Source organism: Mauremys reevesii, linkage group 5, assembly GCF_016161935.1.
Source record: "Mauremys reevesii isolate NIE-2019 linkage group 5, ASM1616193v1, whole genome shotgun sequence".
Classification (NCBI taxonomy): Eukaryota; Metazoa; Chordata; order Testudines; family Geoemydidae; genus Mauremys; species Mauremys reevesii.
The window spans coordinates 1980660-1997374 of NC_052627.1; the positions used below are offsets into that span (position 1 = coordinate 1980660).

Below are 16715 nucleotides of genomic sequence, written 5' to 3' on the forward strand. Positions count from 1 at the left end.
TAAATTTTTATGTTGACTGTCTTTAAGCAAACACTGGAGGTTTTTCAAAATTGGTCCATATAATAAAATGAAGTGCTCTCAGATTACAACTAAGATCTCAAATTTGTGACCATGATCATTAATATGATGTGGCTATATAATCAAGGGTTTTTTTTCCCTCCAGATCTGAAATACTGACCAGACAATTTCACGTGTCTGACTTCAGAAGGAACTTGCAAGCCAGTTTGCACATTTAAAAATTAAAAATAAAGAACTCTGCTTGAAGAAAGTGTTACTAAGCAGGTTGAAAATATATAAAAATGAAAGATATTACTGAAGAGTATTTACTATGATCTACATACATTTAAAATGATTGAAATGTTCTATTTTATTTTAAATTACTTTGGCTCTAGGCTACAGCACATGCTGAAAATATGTAACTGTGCTGAACAACTTTTTCTCATAACTAGTCCCTCAAAGCTTTCAAATAGTAGTAAACTGGTTAGCCTTTCATTTCTTATAACACAGGAAATACCTGTCTTCACAGTCTGAAAAATACCTCGATGCCAGGGTCAGCCTCAAAAAGCCATGATGTTATCTGAAGTCAAATCTTCCATTTTATTGGCAGAGTTCTCATGTTATGTTTCTGCCAAAATGGTAAATTAAATGCATTAGACTACCCCTCCATCAAAATTTAGCTCCTGTGCCAGTTTAGCTTTCCAGACCGCAAGCTCAGAAAACACCGTGTTATGAATCCTGCACTTCACTAAATTTTAGGTTACCATCTCTTTACTTGTTTATGGGGGAACGGGAGAGACCCTTCTTAACAAGGAAGAGAAAAGCAACTGGTCCCTTGTCTATCAAGTGGAATGGAAACAGTCACTACAATTGCAAGCAATACAAGTTCACTGCAATATTAATGTGTTTGCATTTAAGTAAATTGATGCAATTAATGACGAATACTTACCAATACACACATCTATCTTCCCTTTGATAGCAGCTTCATGCAGAGGAGTGTAGTTCCAATTGTCTCTGGCATTTGGATCTGCACCTTGACATAGTAACAGACTAACCACCTCAGCATGACCAAAGGAACAAGCATTATGAAGGGGTATTAGCCCTCCATCATCACGAGCGTGAACATTGGCTCCTGTTTGCAGCAAGTGTTCTACTACATCCTTCCTTCCAAAACCTAAGAGAAGAAAGAAACCTTTGTTAAATGTCTGTCAACACAAAGCCTAATTAAATATCTACGCGGGCTAAGAAGTATGTTTTAGAGATAGGAACAACCACATGAGAATTAACTCCATTTTTAAAAGCATTTCAATCGTTTGGTCATAAACACAGAATGTTCAGTAAAGGTCAAATATATTTCCCACTTGCAAGATGCACTTAGACTGACAATGGACATATTTAAAATAAATTCAGGTAATCAGAAGAATGTCCCCTAAACTCATGTGCTTCCAGAGCCTCTTGCAGAAACACGATCTGGAGCACAGAGTCTCACTGCCCTTTGGGGCCCTTTCTGAGAAGACCTTGTAGACATCACAGCTTTTAGCACTCTTCATCTGAAGCTGGTGCAATAATCCCATTCTATTAGAAGGGTCCCCTATCTTGGGCAAGGGATAAATTAAAGATTCAATGAAATGATCAGAGTGAAATAGTAAAAACAAAAACTTTTCCACCTAACCCTATCATCAAAATAAAAAACTATTTATAGTTAAGTTTGTTTCTTTAATAGTGGATGAAGGGAGAGAAACTGGAGAACCATTAAAAGGTGGCAGTCTAGGCAATGGAGGATCTGAGGGAACTGCAATCATAATTGCCAACTTATGGCTCAGAAGTGTTCTGAGGTTGGGCTCCGTGAAAACAGCATCAAAGGGAAAATAGAGTGCCTTAATACTGAATGCTAATTGGGGATTTTAACACGTCTTTCTAGAGCTCATCATTACATCACACATCCCAAAATCATGGGGAATCAGACAGTTTGTTCTCTGGAATCCAAGGCACCAATCCGAGTGCACATACACAGGTAGTATGTCCCAGCAAGAAGATAGCAGTTAATATTTAATATTCCCCCCCCCAGACATCTTAAGTAAAAAAAAAAAAATCCTAACCTTTTTTTTCTTCATCATTTTTGGGGGCAAAGTTTGGAAACCTCTCTTCTGGGTCACATCCTACTCTTTTTCAAATATTGTGTATTCTGGGATGCCTTTTCAAAGAGCACAACTGACTAAATTTTAATGTGGCTACTGTCAACACTGACTAATCTAGTTACCGCTGTTAGACAAAAAGGAAAGGAAGTGCTGCTGGAGCCTCCTTTGCACATGCAGATTATGACAAGCAGCTGGACAAAGCAAAAGCCTTCCTTCCCTTCCTCAATCTGTTCAATTGAAATCCCACCACCACCATCCTCCTCACTCTTTTTTTCCAAGAATTAATGAGTTGCACAGAACAGATTAAAACAAAAACAAAAGTCTAATTTTTTTTTTTTAAAGTCTTGTTTCCAGTTCTAACAATGAAGCTTTTTAATTCAGGAAACACATGAGTCAGAGTTGGATGTTTAGGAGATTGTGTTTATTGGTTAAAGAAAGAAGAAAAGTTGTTGTATTGTTTAAGTTGCTTTGGACCTGCTTTCTGATCAGACAAGTAAGTCGGTAAGTCTAACGCAAATTAGTTGAAGTTAAAATTAAAACAAAATTAAAAAAAGAAAAACAAAAAAAAAACAAATTATTGAGCAGTAGTCAACATGGTTTCTGTAATCATGAAATCATGTAATCTATTAGAGTTCTTGAAAGGGTCAACAACACAAGGGGGACATGGGGACCGTGGATTAGTGGTACTTGATTTAGCTTCTTTGAGCCTTTGACAAGCCAAAGGCTCAAAAAATTGTTGTTTAAGTGGTCATGGAAAAAGGGGATGGATTGAGAACTGATAAAGGACAGGGAACAAAGGGTAGGAATTAATGGTAAATTCTCAGAATGGAGAGGGGTAACTAGTGGTGTTCCCCAAGGGTCAGTCCTAGGACCAATCCTATTCAATTTATTCATAAATGATCTGGAGAAAGGGGTAAACAGTGAGGTGGCAAAGTTTGCAGATGATACTAAACTGCTCAATTAAGTGATTGGGCAACAAAATGGCAAATGAAATTTAATGTGGATAAATGTAAAGTAATGCACATTGGAAAAAATAACCCCAACTATACATACAATATGATGGGGGCTAATTTAGCTACAACGAGTCAGGAAAAAGATCTTGAAGTCATTGTGGATAGTTCTCTGAAGATGTCCATGCAGTGTGCAGAGGCGGTCAAAAAAGCAAACAGGATGTTAGGAATCATTAAAAAGGGGATAGAGAACAAGACGGAGAATATATTATTGCCCTTATATAAATCCATGGTACGCCCACATCTCGAATACTGTGTACAGATGTGGTCTCCTCACCTCAAAAAAGATATTCTAGCACTAGAAAAGGTTCAGAAAAGGGCAACTAAAATGATTAGGGGTTTGGAGAGGGTCCCATACGAGGAAAGATTAAAGAGGCTAGGACTTTTCAGCTTGGAAAAGAGGAGACTAAGGGGGGATATGATAGAGGTCTATAAAATCATGAGTGATGTTGAGAAAGTGGATAAGGAAAAGTTATTTACTTATTCCCATAATACGAGAACTAGGGGTCACCAAATGAAATTAATAGGCAGCAGGTTTAAAACAAATAAAAGGAAGTTCTTCTTCACGCAGCGCACAGTCAACTTGTGGAACTCCTTACCTGAGGAGGTTGTGAAGGCTAGGACTATAACAATGTTTAAAAGGGAACTGGATAAATTCATGGTGGCTAAGTCCATAAATGGCTATTAGCCAGGATGGGTAAGAATGGTGTCCCTAGCCTCTGTTCGTCAGGGGATGGAGATGGATGGCAGGAGGAAGATCACTTGATCATTGCCTGTTAGGTTCACTCCCTCTGGGGCACCTGGCATTGGCCACTATCGGTAGGCAGATACTGGGCTAGATGGACCTTTGGTCTGACCCGGTACGGCCATTCTTATGTTATGACAGAATCTTCTGTTCAAGGGAGAACCCTAAACCTTAGGGAAAGGTTAGAAAGACTCCTGCTGGAGTTGGAGGGGGGAAGGGTGATCTTTGGTAAGTTTATTAGCTTGTGTGTAGGTTCCTTTATTGTTTTTAATGTTTTCTTTGTAATGCTTTCACCTTAAGAATAAATGTGCTTGCATAAAAAGGGTCGTGTTAACACGTAACTGCTGGCAATTACTTTGTTCATAGTCTTTCAAGAGTAAGCAAACACAGACACCATCCTCATTAAGCAATCTGGCTAGCTGGCAATAATAGTGTACACAGGAAACTGTACAGCCTGAAGTTCTCCCAGAGGGGATGGTGGGGAGAGGAGGGAGACAGACACACACACACACAGGTCTCCACCCAAGAGAGATGAAAGCTAAGCAGCTGGGAGCCTAGAGTGGGTGCTGTTGCTGCATCACAGAGAGGAATACAGGATCAGTTGCCCTGAACTGAGAGTTTTGTTTAAACCTTACATCTTTTTGCATCTCCAGATAGAAAGTTGATCCATCTAGCAATTTACTAAACTTGAGGCTTTAATTCAAAATCCTCCATTTAAAGACCTTGCACAGATGATCAGGCAAAACATTAAGAAAACAACCTTCAACAAAACTTGAAACCAGTGGTTCTCAACCTGTGGTCCTTTACGACCAAATCAGCTCACAGCTACAGCCCACGTGACATCTTCGGGGCCATACAGGTATAGTGTGTGGATGCGACCCGCATAACACAGAAAGCTGCATATGCGGTCCACAACGGTAAACAGGTTGCGAACCACTACTTTAAACCAAGTTCACCTAGGCACTGATGTCAGGGGGAGCTGGTAGGTGCTTAGCACTTCTGAAAGTCTAGTTACCTATTTAGGTGACTAACTAGTCTTTATCATTAAGTCTTGGCCCACATGCTTTCTGCAGGTAAGAGACCAAAATTATAAAATACTACAGTATATCCATACCCTTGCATGAAGTAAGAATATGTCTTCCCCAATTAGAGTACTACACTTGATCTGAGCTCATAGAGCCGAGAAGCTATATATCAAGTTTAGTTATATCACACAGTCAGATAATGCAGTTGTATAATGTCACTTGTCTTACTAAAATGCAGAAATTTCCATCTGGTTTTGACAGGTATCCCAGATAATGTGGGAGCGCCAGGATGTTTGGCTGAGCCAGTAGCATAACTCATGGAACGTGCGAGCCACACTAGCTAGTTCTATTTTCTTTTAAACTAACTATAATCTCAGTTTTACTCTGATCACAATTTTCCGTAAAACTTTGGGTTTTCAGTTTTCTAGGAAAGATTTTTATTTCAATTATTTTCACTGTATCTTTTACCCTCTCTTCCACATTTACTTGCTCTTAGATTTGTATTAGTCTGTGGTGGGGCAGTGCCCCACCCCCTGAGAAAAAGGCTGGAACAGGCCTTTGAGGCTGTGCAGGCTGGCAGCCAATCAAAAGAGGCCTGTTAGGAGCTAAACAGGGCTGGGTTAGTCCCTATAGAAAAGCTGCCTAGCAGGAGGAAAGGCCGTCTTTCCCTGACTGCCAAGGGAGGAGGACTGGCTCCTGGGCTGAAAGGTAGCACCTTGGACAGAGCAGTCAGAGAATCATAGAATATCAGGATTGGAAGGGACCTCAGGAGGTATCTAGTCTAACCCCCTGCTCAAAGCAGGACCAACCCCCTGACAGATTTTTGCCCCAGATCTCTAAATGGCCCCCTCAAAGATTGAACTCACAACCCTGGGTTTAGCAGGCCAATGCTCAAACCACCGAGCTATCCCTCCCCACAAAGTGCTGGGGGATGGCAGAAGGAGCTGAGGAACTCCAGCCAAGGAAAACCCCAGGCTCTGGGCCTTGATACAAAGGGCCAAGCGGGAGCACAGGGCCGAAGGGGAAGCGGCTCAGGGACAAAGTCTGACAAGGGGAGAGAAGGAGAGCAGGGAGGCTGCCGCTAGAGGGTCCCAGGGTCGGGACCCAGAGTAGCAAGTGGGCCTGGGTCCCCCACTTTTTCCTTGTACTACGCCTGGCTGACGAGGAGCATGGCCTGATACAGGCTGTGCCTGTGACAAAGGGCTAGACTGTGAGGCTGCAGCCGACCACTAGAACAGGTGCAGATGGAGGACTGCTGATAACACCAGACCTCCAGAAGGGGGTGAAACCAGAGCAGAGGGCACTGCCAGAGGGCAGTGTCCTAAAGAGGACACCGCTGAGCGAGGAGCAACACGGGTCCGGACACCAACAGGGGAGCAGATGACGGATGGGACACCACCAGCAGAGGACAGAGCTAATTCCCAGACGTGCCAGTGGGAGGCGCAGCAGTGGTGAGTCCCAACCCCGTCACATAGTCCCAAAACTTTTTTTTAAAAGTCTAATAAGAATATGTCCTCAAGAAAATGGAAAAGCACAGCTGATCCGTGCCTGAGCACTGTCATTATGTCAGATAAAATAGCGAAAATGCACTGAATAAATGTAATCCCATTTCATTACTTTTTAGAGGACCAAATGTAGTTCACACCAGAGCATGTGAACGTCTCCATTTCCAAGCACTCTTATTATCAGGAAAATGGATGTTAGCGTCAGAATGGTTTCCATGGCATGCGGGTACTTCAAGTTAGTTTAATTTGTCTTTCCAGTTAAGCACACTGAGAGCCAGATTTTCCCCTCACACAACATCAACACAACTCCACTGACTTAAATGAAGCTAGTCCCAGTTCACAACAATGTAAAAAAAAAAAAAAGAGAGAGAATTAAGCCCACTGGCTGAAAATAAGTGCATTAACTTAACTGTATCTAGAAACTGAATCAGACATTTTCAGTGCAGTGTACAAGCTTTCCAGTAAAATTGCAGGTTTCACCAGGTGGGGGAGGGCTAGCTCAGTGGTTTAGCACTGGCCTGCTAAACCCAGGGTTATGAGTTCAATCCTTAAGGGGGCCATTTGGGGATTGAGTTGGGAATTGGTCCTGCTTTGAGCAGGAGGTTGGACTAGATGACCTCCTGAGGTCCCTTCCAACCCTGATAGTGTATGATTAAATAATCTAAGTTCTATGTTCTTGTATTTTCTCATTCTCCTCCTCCACACATTTTAAACATGATTTTGTTGTACAAGACCACACTATTCAGAAAAAGTAAAAAATAGGCGATAGCTGAAGCACAGAACGCTTCATGTCATTAGAAGTTAATACAATTCATACATCTTAAATATCGAGAATGATCAGAGATGTTTAAAATGGAAGTCTGTCAGATCTATTAAATTTGTTCTTGGGATTTTGCCATCTCACAGGCCCTAATCATGCAAAGGGGTCCAAGTCCATATGGGCATGAGTCTGGTAACGTGGATCCCTTTGCAGAATTAGGGCCTTGGCTTCTAGAAGTGTTTTAGCCTCTGCAAAAAGGCACACTTCAAACATTCTTCTTTATCCTCCCACACCATCAGGTGCATATGGCATCCAGATTCCACCCTTGATTTTGGTTTGTTGCTGGTCTGTTCTGAGTGTCATACTGATGATTCGGCTTCTTTCTCCCTTGTTCTGCATAATTCTTCTCTAGGTTACCCTCTTCTCTTTCCAGGTGGTGTCCACATTATTACTTGATGTGGAAGTCAGGCTGGTGGCATCTTTAAAGCAGGTCTTAAATATGTCCATCATTGTCTGACCATGTTTGATGCTTTTGGTTAGTTTGCTCTCTTCAGAATTTCTGATGTTGCCAGACACTTCCCAGTGAACTCTGAAGACCTTTTCCAGGTTTTACTTCAGAATGAGTTGATCTTATCCATTTCTGTTGTAGATTCTCATGACTCCACTCCACAAAGGAGGACAGACAAATTAAAAATTCACACTTATATCACTGTCAGCCATGCTTCTTTTCCATATCTTTTCAAGTTTCTGAAAGTTGTTTGCTGCTTTCAATATACACGGCTTGACATACAGCATGGTGACACCATCTTTACACATCTCACTCCCTACACTGGTAAAGTGACTTGCTACTTCTAGTGTCTCTCCATCAACTCTGTTGCTTTGGGGACATTGATAGCCATATATTTTGTCTTCCCTTTGTTGATGAACTAATAGTTTATCTGCCAAAAGCTGGGTCTTTTTGTCCCTTAAGTGATGTGTTGGGAGTAAGAAGCGAGCACCTTCTTTTGAAAAAACCCTCTTTGAAAATAAATGTGGCAGCATTAAGACAACACCCAGAAGGAAGTGCCACAGATGACCAACTGACAGATTTTGCATCTGGTATAGATTTGCATGAGAAGGAAGCTGCTATAAATGTGAGGTGTCTTGCAGAGGTCCCCGGGTCTCGTCTTGTCAATATCAGAGTATCGATCTGGATCGACAGAAGCCCAGCTCCACCCCTCCCCCATCTAACTCACCTGGCTAGTGAAGTTAATGGGAGCAACTAGTTGGTAACAACAACAAGACAGAGTGTGCACGTGAGTGCATGAGTGTAATATCATATGCATATGATGCAGTGTTGACTGATACATGTATTACCAATAAATGTGGCGCTATGCCTTATATCCCCCCCCCCCCCCCACAAAAAAAGATCCTGTGCAGTACTTTAAATACAACAAGATGTCTGCTGGCACTAACAAGGACTGTACCAGGGGAAAGGATTGGGCCCACACTCAGGTGTCTAGTCTGTGAAAGAAGCTTATTGGAACATCGGAGGGTAATCAGTTTCTTAATGTATTAGGCTTAGACTTGCATGTTTTTGCTTGGCAACTTACTTTGTTCTGACTGTTATTACTTGAAATCATTTAAATCCTACTTTTTATACTTAATATAATCACTTTTGTTTATTAATTAACCCAGAGTAAGTGATTAATACCTGGGGAAGCAAACAGCTGTGCATACCTCTCTATCAGTGTTATAGAATCAAAGAATATCAGGGTTGGAAGGGACCTCAGGAGGTCATCTAGTCCAACCCCCTGCTCAAAACAGGGCCAACCCCCTGACAGATTTTTGCCCCAGATCCCTAAATGGCCCCATCAAGGACTGAACTCACAACCCTGGGTTTAGCAGGCCAATGCTCAAACCACTAGCTATCCCTCACAGTCTTAAGACCCAGGCAGACTGTGACGAGCTACAAAGAGACCTTATAGTAGAATTTCCAAAGAAGGGTGTCCTTACTAACTGCAATAACTAGAGCAGAATCATTACTCTCAGTGCTTGGAAAAGTCATGTGCAACATCACCCTGGAACATATTAAGAAACAGATCTCCAACTTAGAGAAGGAAGCAGGTTTTAGACCTCTGAACCATATCTCAGACATATTTTAGAACAAATTCTGGAGTGGTAGGTGTGATGGGTTCGGTTACAGGGACCCCCTTGGGACTGTCACCTGATGTGCTGAATTTACCTCTGAGCCTATTTTCCTTGCCAGCTTGGGATTCCCGAACCCTTTCTTATTGAGCCAGACATGCTAGCCTGCTGCAACACAGACCCAGGTCTGGTCCACGCCCCCAAAGCTGCAGACTTTAACCAAAAACTGCTCAGTAGGTCACTTATCTCTAGCACCCAAACACCCAGTTCCCAATGGGATCCAAACCGCAAATAAATCCATTTTACACTGTATAAAGCTTATACAGGGTAAACGCATAAATTGTCCGCCCTCTATAACACTGATAGAGCAATATGCACAGCTGTTTGCTCCCCCAGGTCCATTTCATATCTTAAGAAAGTAATCATGAAAATTCACCTGCCCAGGCACAGAGTCTACTCACCCATCCTTACCACAATAGTGGTATCCTATCACCTATTCCATCAAAATAAGTCACTCAGCCCAAATAAAGTGTTGCAATACTGATCTAATAAGTTTCTACTGTTTGGCCTTCTTTGGCATAAAGAGGCAGCCTTAAAAAGTAAGTTAACACTGCTAGAAGTAAACCATCTAATAAGAACAGAATCACTATAGCGTCTTCATTCTTTTGAGATAGCTCTCTTACAAAAGGGGGGAGGGGAAGAGTAGGCCTCATCTTCAAGCTATTTCAGTTTTAGAAGAGAAACTTCTTTTCCTTGATCTTCAGAGAAACAGAATTACAAAGTATCTTCTGGTAACATTTTTCACTACTGCTTGTCATGCACTAGGGAGCTGAAATCCAGCACTCCAAGTTCTTCAGGCTTTTAGATCGATAGCAGGTAAGAACATGTGATATCCCCTATAGGCAGGGATGCAATACCCTTGAATCCTTACAGTCATAAGAACAGCCATACTGCATCGGAGCATCTACCCCAGTATCCTGTCTTCCAACAGTGACCAAAGCCAGGTGCTTCAGAGGGAATGAAGAGAACAGTTAATCATCAAGTGATCCATCCCGTCGCCCATTCCCAGCTTCTGGCATACAGAGGCTAGGGAAACCATCCCTCCCCATCCTGGCTAATCGTCACTGATGGACCTATCCTCCATGAATTTATCCAGTTCTTTTTTTAACCCTGTTGCTGTCCTTCACAACATCCTCTGGCAAATGGGGGAGGGATAGCTCAGTGGTTTGAATGTTGGCCTGCTAAACCCAGGGCTGTGAGTTCAATCCTTGAGAGGGCAATTGAGGGACCTGGGGAAAAAAATCTGCCAGGGACAGTACTTGATCCTGCTAGTGAAGGCAGAGGACTGGACTCAATGACTTTTCATCCCTTCCAGCTCTATGAGATATAATATATATGGAAATATACCTGTTTTTTATATTTATATTTAAAGAGTTCCACAGGTTGACTGTGTGCTGTGTCACTTCATGACGGAGCAGAAAATAAAGACTTTCCATAAAAACACTCAATGCCTCAAGGAGACACTGCAATAAAAGTGTAAAATTAACCAGATCCTCTCAACATTGTTTACTACCAAACTCCAAGGAAATTCCTAAAGAAGCCATCTCCAGAGAAGCAGAGTATCAAGGTATTTTTCCCTTCTCTGAAGACACCATTTCTGCTGGATTTCTACTCTTCGAAGGGAACTGACTTGGTGAATGTTTAAGAAAGCAAACTTTACAACAAACAGCAAGAACAGGGCCAATGGCAACAAAGTAAATGCTAAATATAGAAGGGTAAGACGACACCTCCATAAATGGTACTTTTATAGCCTGTAAATTGCATCCAAAAGCAAAATACTGCAGTGTGGCCAACTCAAAAATACTGATCACCAAAAAGATATTCTAGAGGGCAGGAGTGTTTGAGCATCACTGCTTCAGAAACAGACCAAACCCAAGCCAAGCAATCATGCTTTGTAGAGTATACAGAGTGAAGACTACAAGGCTATTTTTCCTATGTCTGAAATGAAAACCCCCATTAGGGAATGAATTGAATGAGCATCGTCATGGCCAGCCATTTGATATGGTCTTTTAGTGACAGCACTGCCAAAAAAAGATGTTGAATAGAAATAAAGTTGGGTGGACTTTAAGCACTTTAATCCACTTAAAACACAGCCCCAGTCACTGATTATGTGGGGTAAGTCCCCATCAGAATGGGTACATGGATGTAGTAAGAAGGCTGGCAGAATAACACTCATTGGGAAGAAACCAACACCACTTTAGAGAGGAATCTCACATGAGTCTGTAGCACCACCTTACCCTTGTAAATATTCAGTACCAGATGGATCGCTGCAGCCTGTAATTCATTCATATTACATTCTGAAGTCATGGCCTCTACAAAAATGGCCTCCCCCACCTAAGAAGTTTGAGCTCCCAGTTAAAGTGGCTCAAACAGTAGCTTTCAGCTCCACATTAATATCCCATCACACAAATAACAGAGGCTTTCAAATGAACCATGTCCTTCAAATGTTTGTTTCCATTAACGTTTTGAAAACCCAATTGTGAAAAGATTCAAATATCAACCTTAACTCTGCTCTACTATCACTGTGTACCATCCAGGCAAGTGAAAGCCCTCAACAGTTACCACGCAGATCTTTGCTTTAATTCCTATAGTTAACAGAGCAAAGTTCTCTGCACAGTATAAAAAAAGATTTCAACACGTTCTTGTGTTCTGGGAAACAGATATGTTGGAAAAAAACCTCCAAAATTGATAGACAGTGAAGTTCTGTAGAGTGACCCAAGCAGCAACATGAGCAGGTACAGCAGTATCTCCTATGATTGTCTACTAACTTGGTTGATTTTAGGTTGATGAGCAGACAAACTGGCAGCTCTGTGCTGAGAGAGAGGAAAGGAGGCTGCCACGAAAGAGTCACACAATACATCTCCTTTATGAAAGTTGGAGCAAAATAAAAGCCCCCCCTGCTCAAATGTATGTGATACTTTGACGGTCTCTAGATCATTCATTCTATGCACAATGGCTAAAAGGGAATTCTTTGGGCTGTATACAAAGAACAGGATTTCCAGCTCAATTACAAGAGTGAATAGTACAGGTACAGTGGGGTTTTCAGTTGATGAGTAGCTAATCGTATTAGATTCATAGAATGTAATATTGTTAAAACTGTTTTGAAGGGCAACATTCTCTCACATAAGTTTTGTTCATTTTCCCCGCAGTTAAAGTGGAAAAGTGTTTTTCATGTTCACAATCCAAGTGGCCGAATAAGTTTTGCTTGTAACTTTAGTGACACCTGTGTGTTTCACCAGTGATGCTCAAGAGTTTAGGTATGTATGAATTATGTTGGTGAAGCTTTTCTAAGCTTGAATTCAGGATAAGCAGGACCTAGTTGAGGCCAGGGGCTGGCACCACCATGTCACACAACAGCCGCTTAACAAAATTACCACGCTTAGTGATTGACATTGGGGGGGTTATGTCATTCAGTCATTCAATTTTTTGAAAAATTACCACAGACCTCAAAATTTTTACAACGGACACTTGTGTCCGTGTACCGACATGCTGCTGACCCTTGGGGTACGTCTATACTGGAAACTTCAAAGCGCTGCTGCGGGAACGAGTGCGGTCACCAGCACTCCTGATAATCCACCTCCACAAAGGGATTAGCTCCCAGCACTTGGAGCCTGTCTACACTAGCGCTTTAAAGTGCTCAGACTTGCTGCACTCGGGGGTGATTTTTCACCCCCTGAGCCAGCAGGTTAGAGCGCTATAAAATTTAAGTGTAGACAAGCCCTTGGTTGAGGGCTCATGAAATTTATCACTTGATCTATAGAACATAAGGAGTTTACAAACAATAAGCCCCATATTTCAGGGCTCTTTATACTCCTTGGGGATAAACTGCTTTTACAAACTCAGCTAATATGAAGCTCAGGAGCTATAGTAGCAGCACTTGGGGACTCACAAGACTCAGGATGTGGGCTCCCCAGAGAACCACTTTTTGACTCTTTACATTGACATATCCAGAATAACCAAAGCAATGTTAGCGCATTCCTTAAAAGTGCTGATTTTTTAAGCAAGTCATTTTAGTGTGGTTAGTCCGAACGACATTTTAAAATGTAAATATTGATCACTGTGTACACATTCAAATAGATTTTGTATTATTAAATATTTTAATAGTAATGCCTAGAGACCGCAAGGTACAGTGCTTAGCACCAAAAAAAATACAGGATGTGCCAGAGAATTCACGATCTGCACAAGAGCCAAGTCCAGAAATCATGTTAGTGGGCTGAAGCTATGGCTTATTTTGAATATCTTGCACATTTTATTGTTATCCCCCTTCTCTATTTGTGTGTTTTTACACACTTGTGTCATTTTCAATAGCCAGGACTATGTTCTTTGGAGCAGGATCTCGCTTTTTACTACATGCCCACACAGACACAGCTGAATGGGGCCAAGGCTGATGCCCTAGGAACTACTGTACTACAAAGAACATCATCCCCCAAAGGAAGTTGGAGATCAACTGTGTTCTGAAAGTGCCCCAATGTTACTTTCTCCCCTAATTATATGCACACTAGTGGATTAATTTCTTGTACAACTAGTAAGGAAGAACAGTTTCATGGGCTATCATTTTCTCCATGATCCTTTGCCCTCCCCTTTTTTTTTCCCCCCTTACCCAGTGAATTCAAAGTATTATTTTTTGCCCTTGTTTGGGGGGGGAGGGGGGGAGGGAGAGTCTGTTCTCACTTGCCTCCCCACCTGCAGGTGCTATGAAAATTCCACCACTAAAGCAACTTTTGCGCTCTAGAGACCCTTGTTAACACAAAGATGGAAGTGGATGTCTTGGACCTTGTGGTGTGGAAACACTGGAGAGCTACTTTCACACAAGTCCTCTTCAAACAGTGTGGAGATAGTATCTGTTCCTTCTCAACAACCAGGAATGATTACAGGACACAGACACTACATCTCTTCAAGCAAGCATAATCAGAAGACAGTGGCTCACACTGACACCAAGAATATGAGTTTGAAGTCCCAGACTAGGGACTGCAGCAGTTCTGCAGAAAAGCACCTAGGGGTTACGGTGGACGAAAAGCTGAATATGAGTCGACAGTGTGCCCTTGTTGCCAAGAAGACTAATGGCATTTTGGGCTGTATAAGTAGGGGCATTTCCAGCAGATCGAGGGACATGATCATTCCCCTCTATTCAGCATTGGTGAGGCCTCATTTGGAGTACTGTGTCCAGTTTTGGGCCCCACACTACAAGAAGGATGTGGATAAATTGGAGAGAGTCCAGCGGAGGGCAACAAAAATGATTAGGGGGCTGGAGCACATGACTTATGAGGAGAGGCTGAGGGAACTGGGATTGTTTAGCCTGCAGAAGAGAAGAATGAGGGGGGATTTGATAGCTGCTTTCAACTACCTGAAAGGGGGTTCCAAAGAGGATGGATCTAGACTGTTCTCAGTGGTGGCAGATGACAGAACAAGGAGTAATGGTCTCAAGTTGCAGAGGGGGAGGTTTAGGTTGGACATTAGGAAAAACTTTTTCACTAGTAGGGTGGTGAAGCACTGGAATGGGTTACCTAAGGAGGTGGTGGACTCTCCTTCCTTAGAGGTTTTTAAGGTCAGGCTTGACAAAGCCCTGGCTGGGATGATTTAGTTGGGTTTGGTCCTGCTTTGAACAGGGGGTTGGACTAGATACCTCCTGAGGTCCCTTCCAACCCTGAGATTCTATGATTCTAAGTACAAGCTTAGGCAGAGAGCAGTTACTAACATCACTGAGGGATTACCTTAAGAATGTAGTAGTGCTTCCTGTTACTAAACTGCTTTCCTTTAAGAAAAGGTCATTGACCTACACCTACTCAGCAGTTTGTTTTGAAGGGCTACAAACTTTTTTTTTTTAATTAATGTCTAAGTTACAAAGAAAAGGGCCTGTAACATTCACCACGAAGATAAGGAAACACAGAGTCATCCACAGATAACCAAAAACTTGTTCTCCAATCTGTAACACTGCTAACCTGCAGAACACATCCCTGTCAAGTCACGAGCAGACCAAAAATCACGAAGGTTTTTTTCAAACGGGGGCGGGTGGGTCAGCGGTGGTTTCAGAGACCCCAAGCCTATCCAAGGCAGCGGTGTGAAGCGCTCTCCCCAAGCTCAGGAGTCTGTTCTAGCCCAGCGCCTGGGGGATCTCAACTCCATACTCACCCTGTGACCTACCAACCTCCCCAAGCCCACTGCCCAGCAGCTACACTGGGGCAGGTCCCCGAGCCGGGCCGAGCCGGGCCGGGCCGGGCCGCCCCCCCGGGAGCGCCTCCCGCGCTCAGTGACCCCCCCCTCCCCCGCCGGGCGGCGGCGCTCACCCGCGGCGAAGTGCAGGGGGGTGGATTTCCTCCCCGCCATGTCCTTGGCGTTCACGTTCCCCGCGTCCACCAGGCGCTTGACCCGGGTCACGTCTCCATTGCGGCAGGCTTCCAGCAGCTCCCGGAAGGCGCCGCTCCCCGCGCCCGGCCCGGGCGGCTCCGGGCTCTCGGCCGCCGGGCTGGAGGCCGCCGAGGACGAGGACGAAGCGCTGCCGCTGCTGGTGGCCACGCTGCTGCTGCTGCTGGAGCCGGAGGCCGGCGGGGGGGCGGCCCCGGCCGCGCTCTCCGGCTGCTCCGGCGACAGAGCGCGCTCCGCCTCGCGCCCGCCGCCCGCAGCGGGGGCCTCGCCCTCCGGCCCGGCCAGGCTGGGCCGCTGCGGGCAGGGCGCGGCGCCCGCCGGGGAGAGGCCTGGGCTGCGCGGCGGGGAGGCCGGCGCGGGGGGCGGGGGGTGATGGTGGTGATGGTGCTGGGACCGACGCGGCGCCGCCATCTTCCACTCCAGCCCCGTCACTGCGGCAACGGAGCGGGGCCCGCCCTCGCTTCCGGCCGGCGCAGCCAATCGCCGCTCAGGGCGCCCGGACGTGACGTATGTTGTTGTGGTGGTGGTGGTGGGGCAGAGAAGAACAAGGCGGGGCGGGGTTTGACCGCAGCTTTTGGGGCCCGAGGGCGGCCTGGCCCCGCCTCTGCTGCCGCCAGCGGCGATGGGAGGAGCTCGCGTGAGGAGACCGGGGACCCCGCTCCGCGCCCTGGCTCCTGCTGCCCCCTGCACGGTCACCCCGCCACCCCCTCGCGCACACACACATCGTTACACGCCCCCGCCCCGTATAGTGCCTACAAATACATTAGAAGCAAGTGCAAGACCAAGCACAGGGTAGGGCTGTTACTCGGGGGGGGGGGGATTGGCAGAAATAATAGCGTGAAATGTGGCAATGGCAGAAGTGCTCAGTGACTTGTTTGTTTCGGTTTTCACCAAGCAGGTTGGTGGTGTTTGGACACCCAGCGTAGTGAATGCCAGTGAAAATGAGGTAGGCTCAGAAGAGGCTAAAATAGGGAAAGAACAAGTT

At 44.4% G+C, this 16715-nt stretch overlaps 1 protein-coding gene across 2 annotated transcripts in view; it reads right to left on the reverse strand.

The window, feature by feature from the left end:
• Positions 1-16251, reverse strand: part of TNKS (tankyrase) — a 332035-nt gene extending 315784 nt beyond the window's left edge. The window contains exons 1-2 of one of the 2 annotated variants that reach the window (XM_039540122.1): positions 15652-16251; positions 947-1171 (exon numbers count right to left, since the gene is read on the reverse strand). In XM_039540122.1, the coding sequence (XP_039396056.1) occupies positions 947-1171; positions 15652-16141 (715 nt within the window). In that variant the 5' untranslated portion in view covers positions 16142-16251. Of the gene's footprint in view, positions 1-946; positions 1172-15651 lie in introns of those variants that run through there. The other variant, XM_039540123.1, reaches the window with a different exon arrangement.
• Positions 16252-16715: the final 464 nt, after the last annotated feature.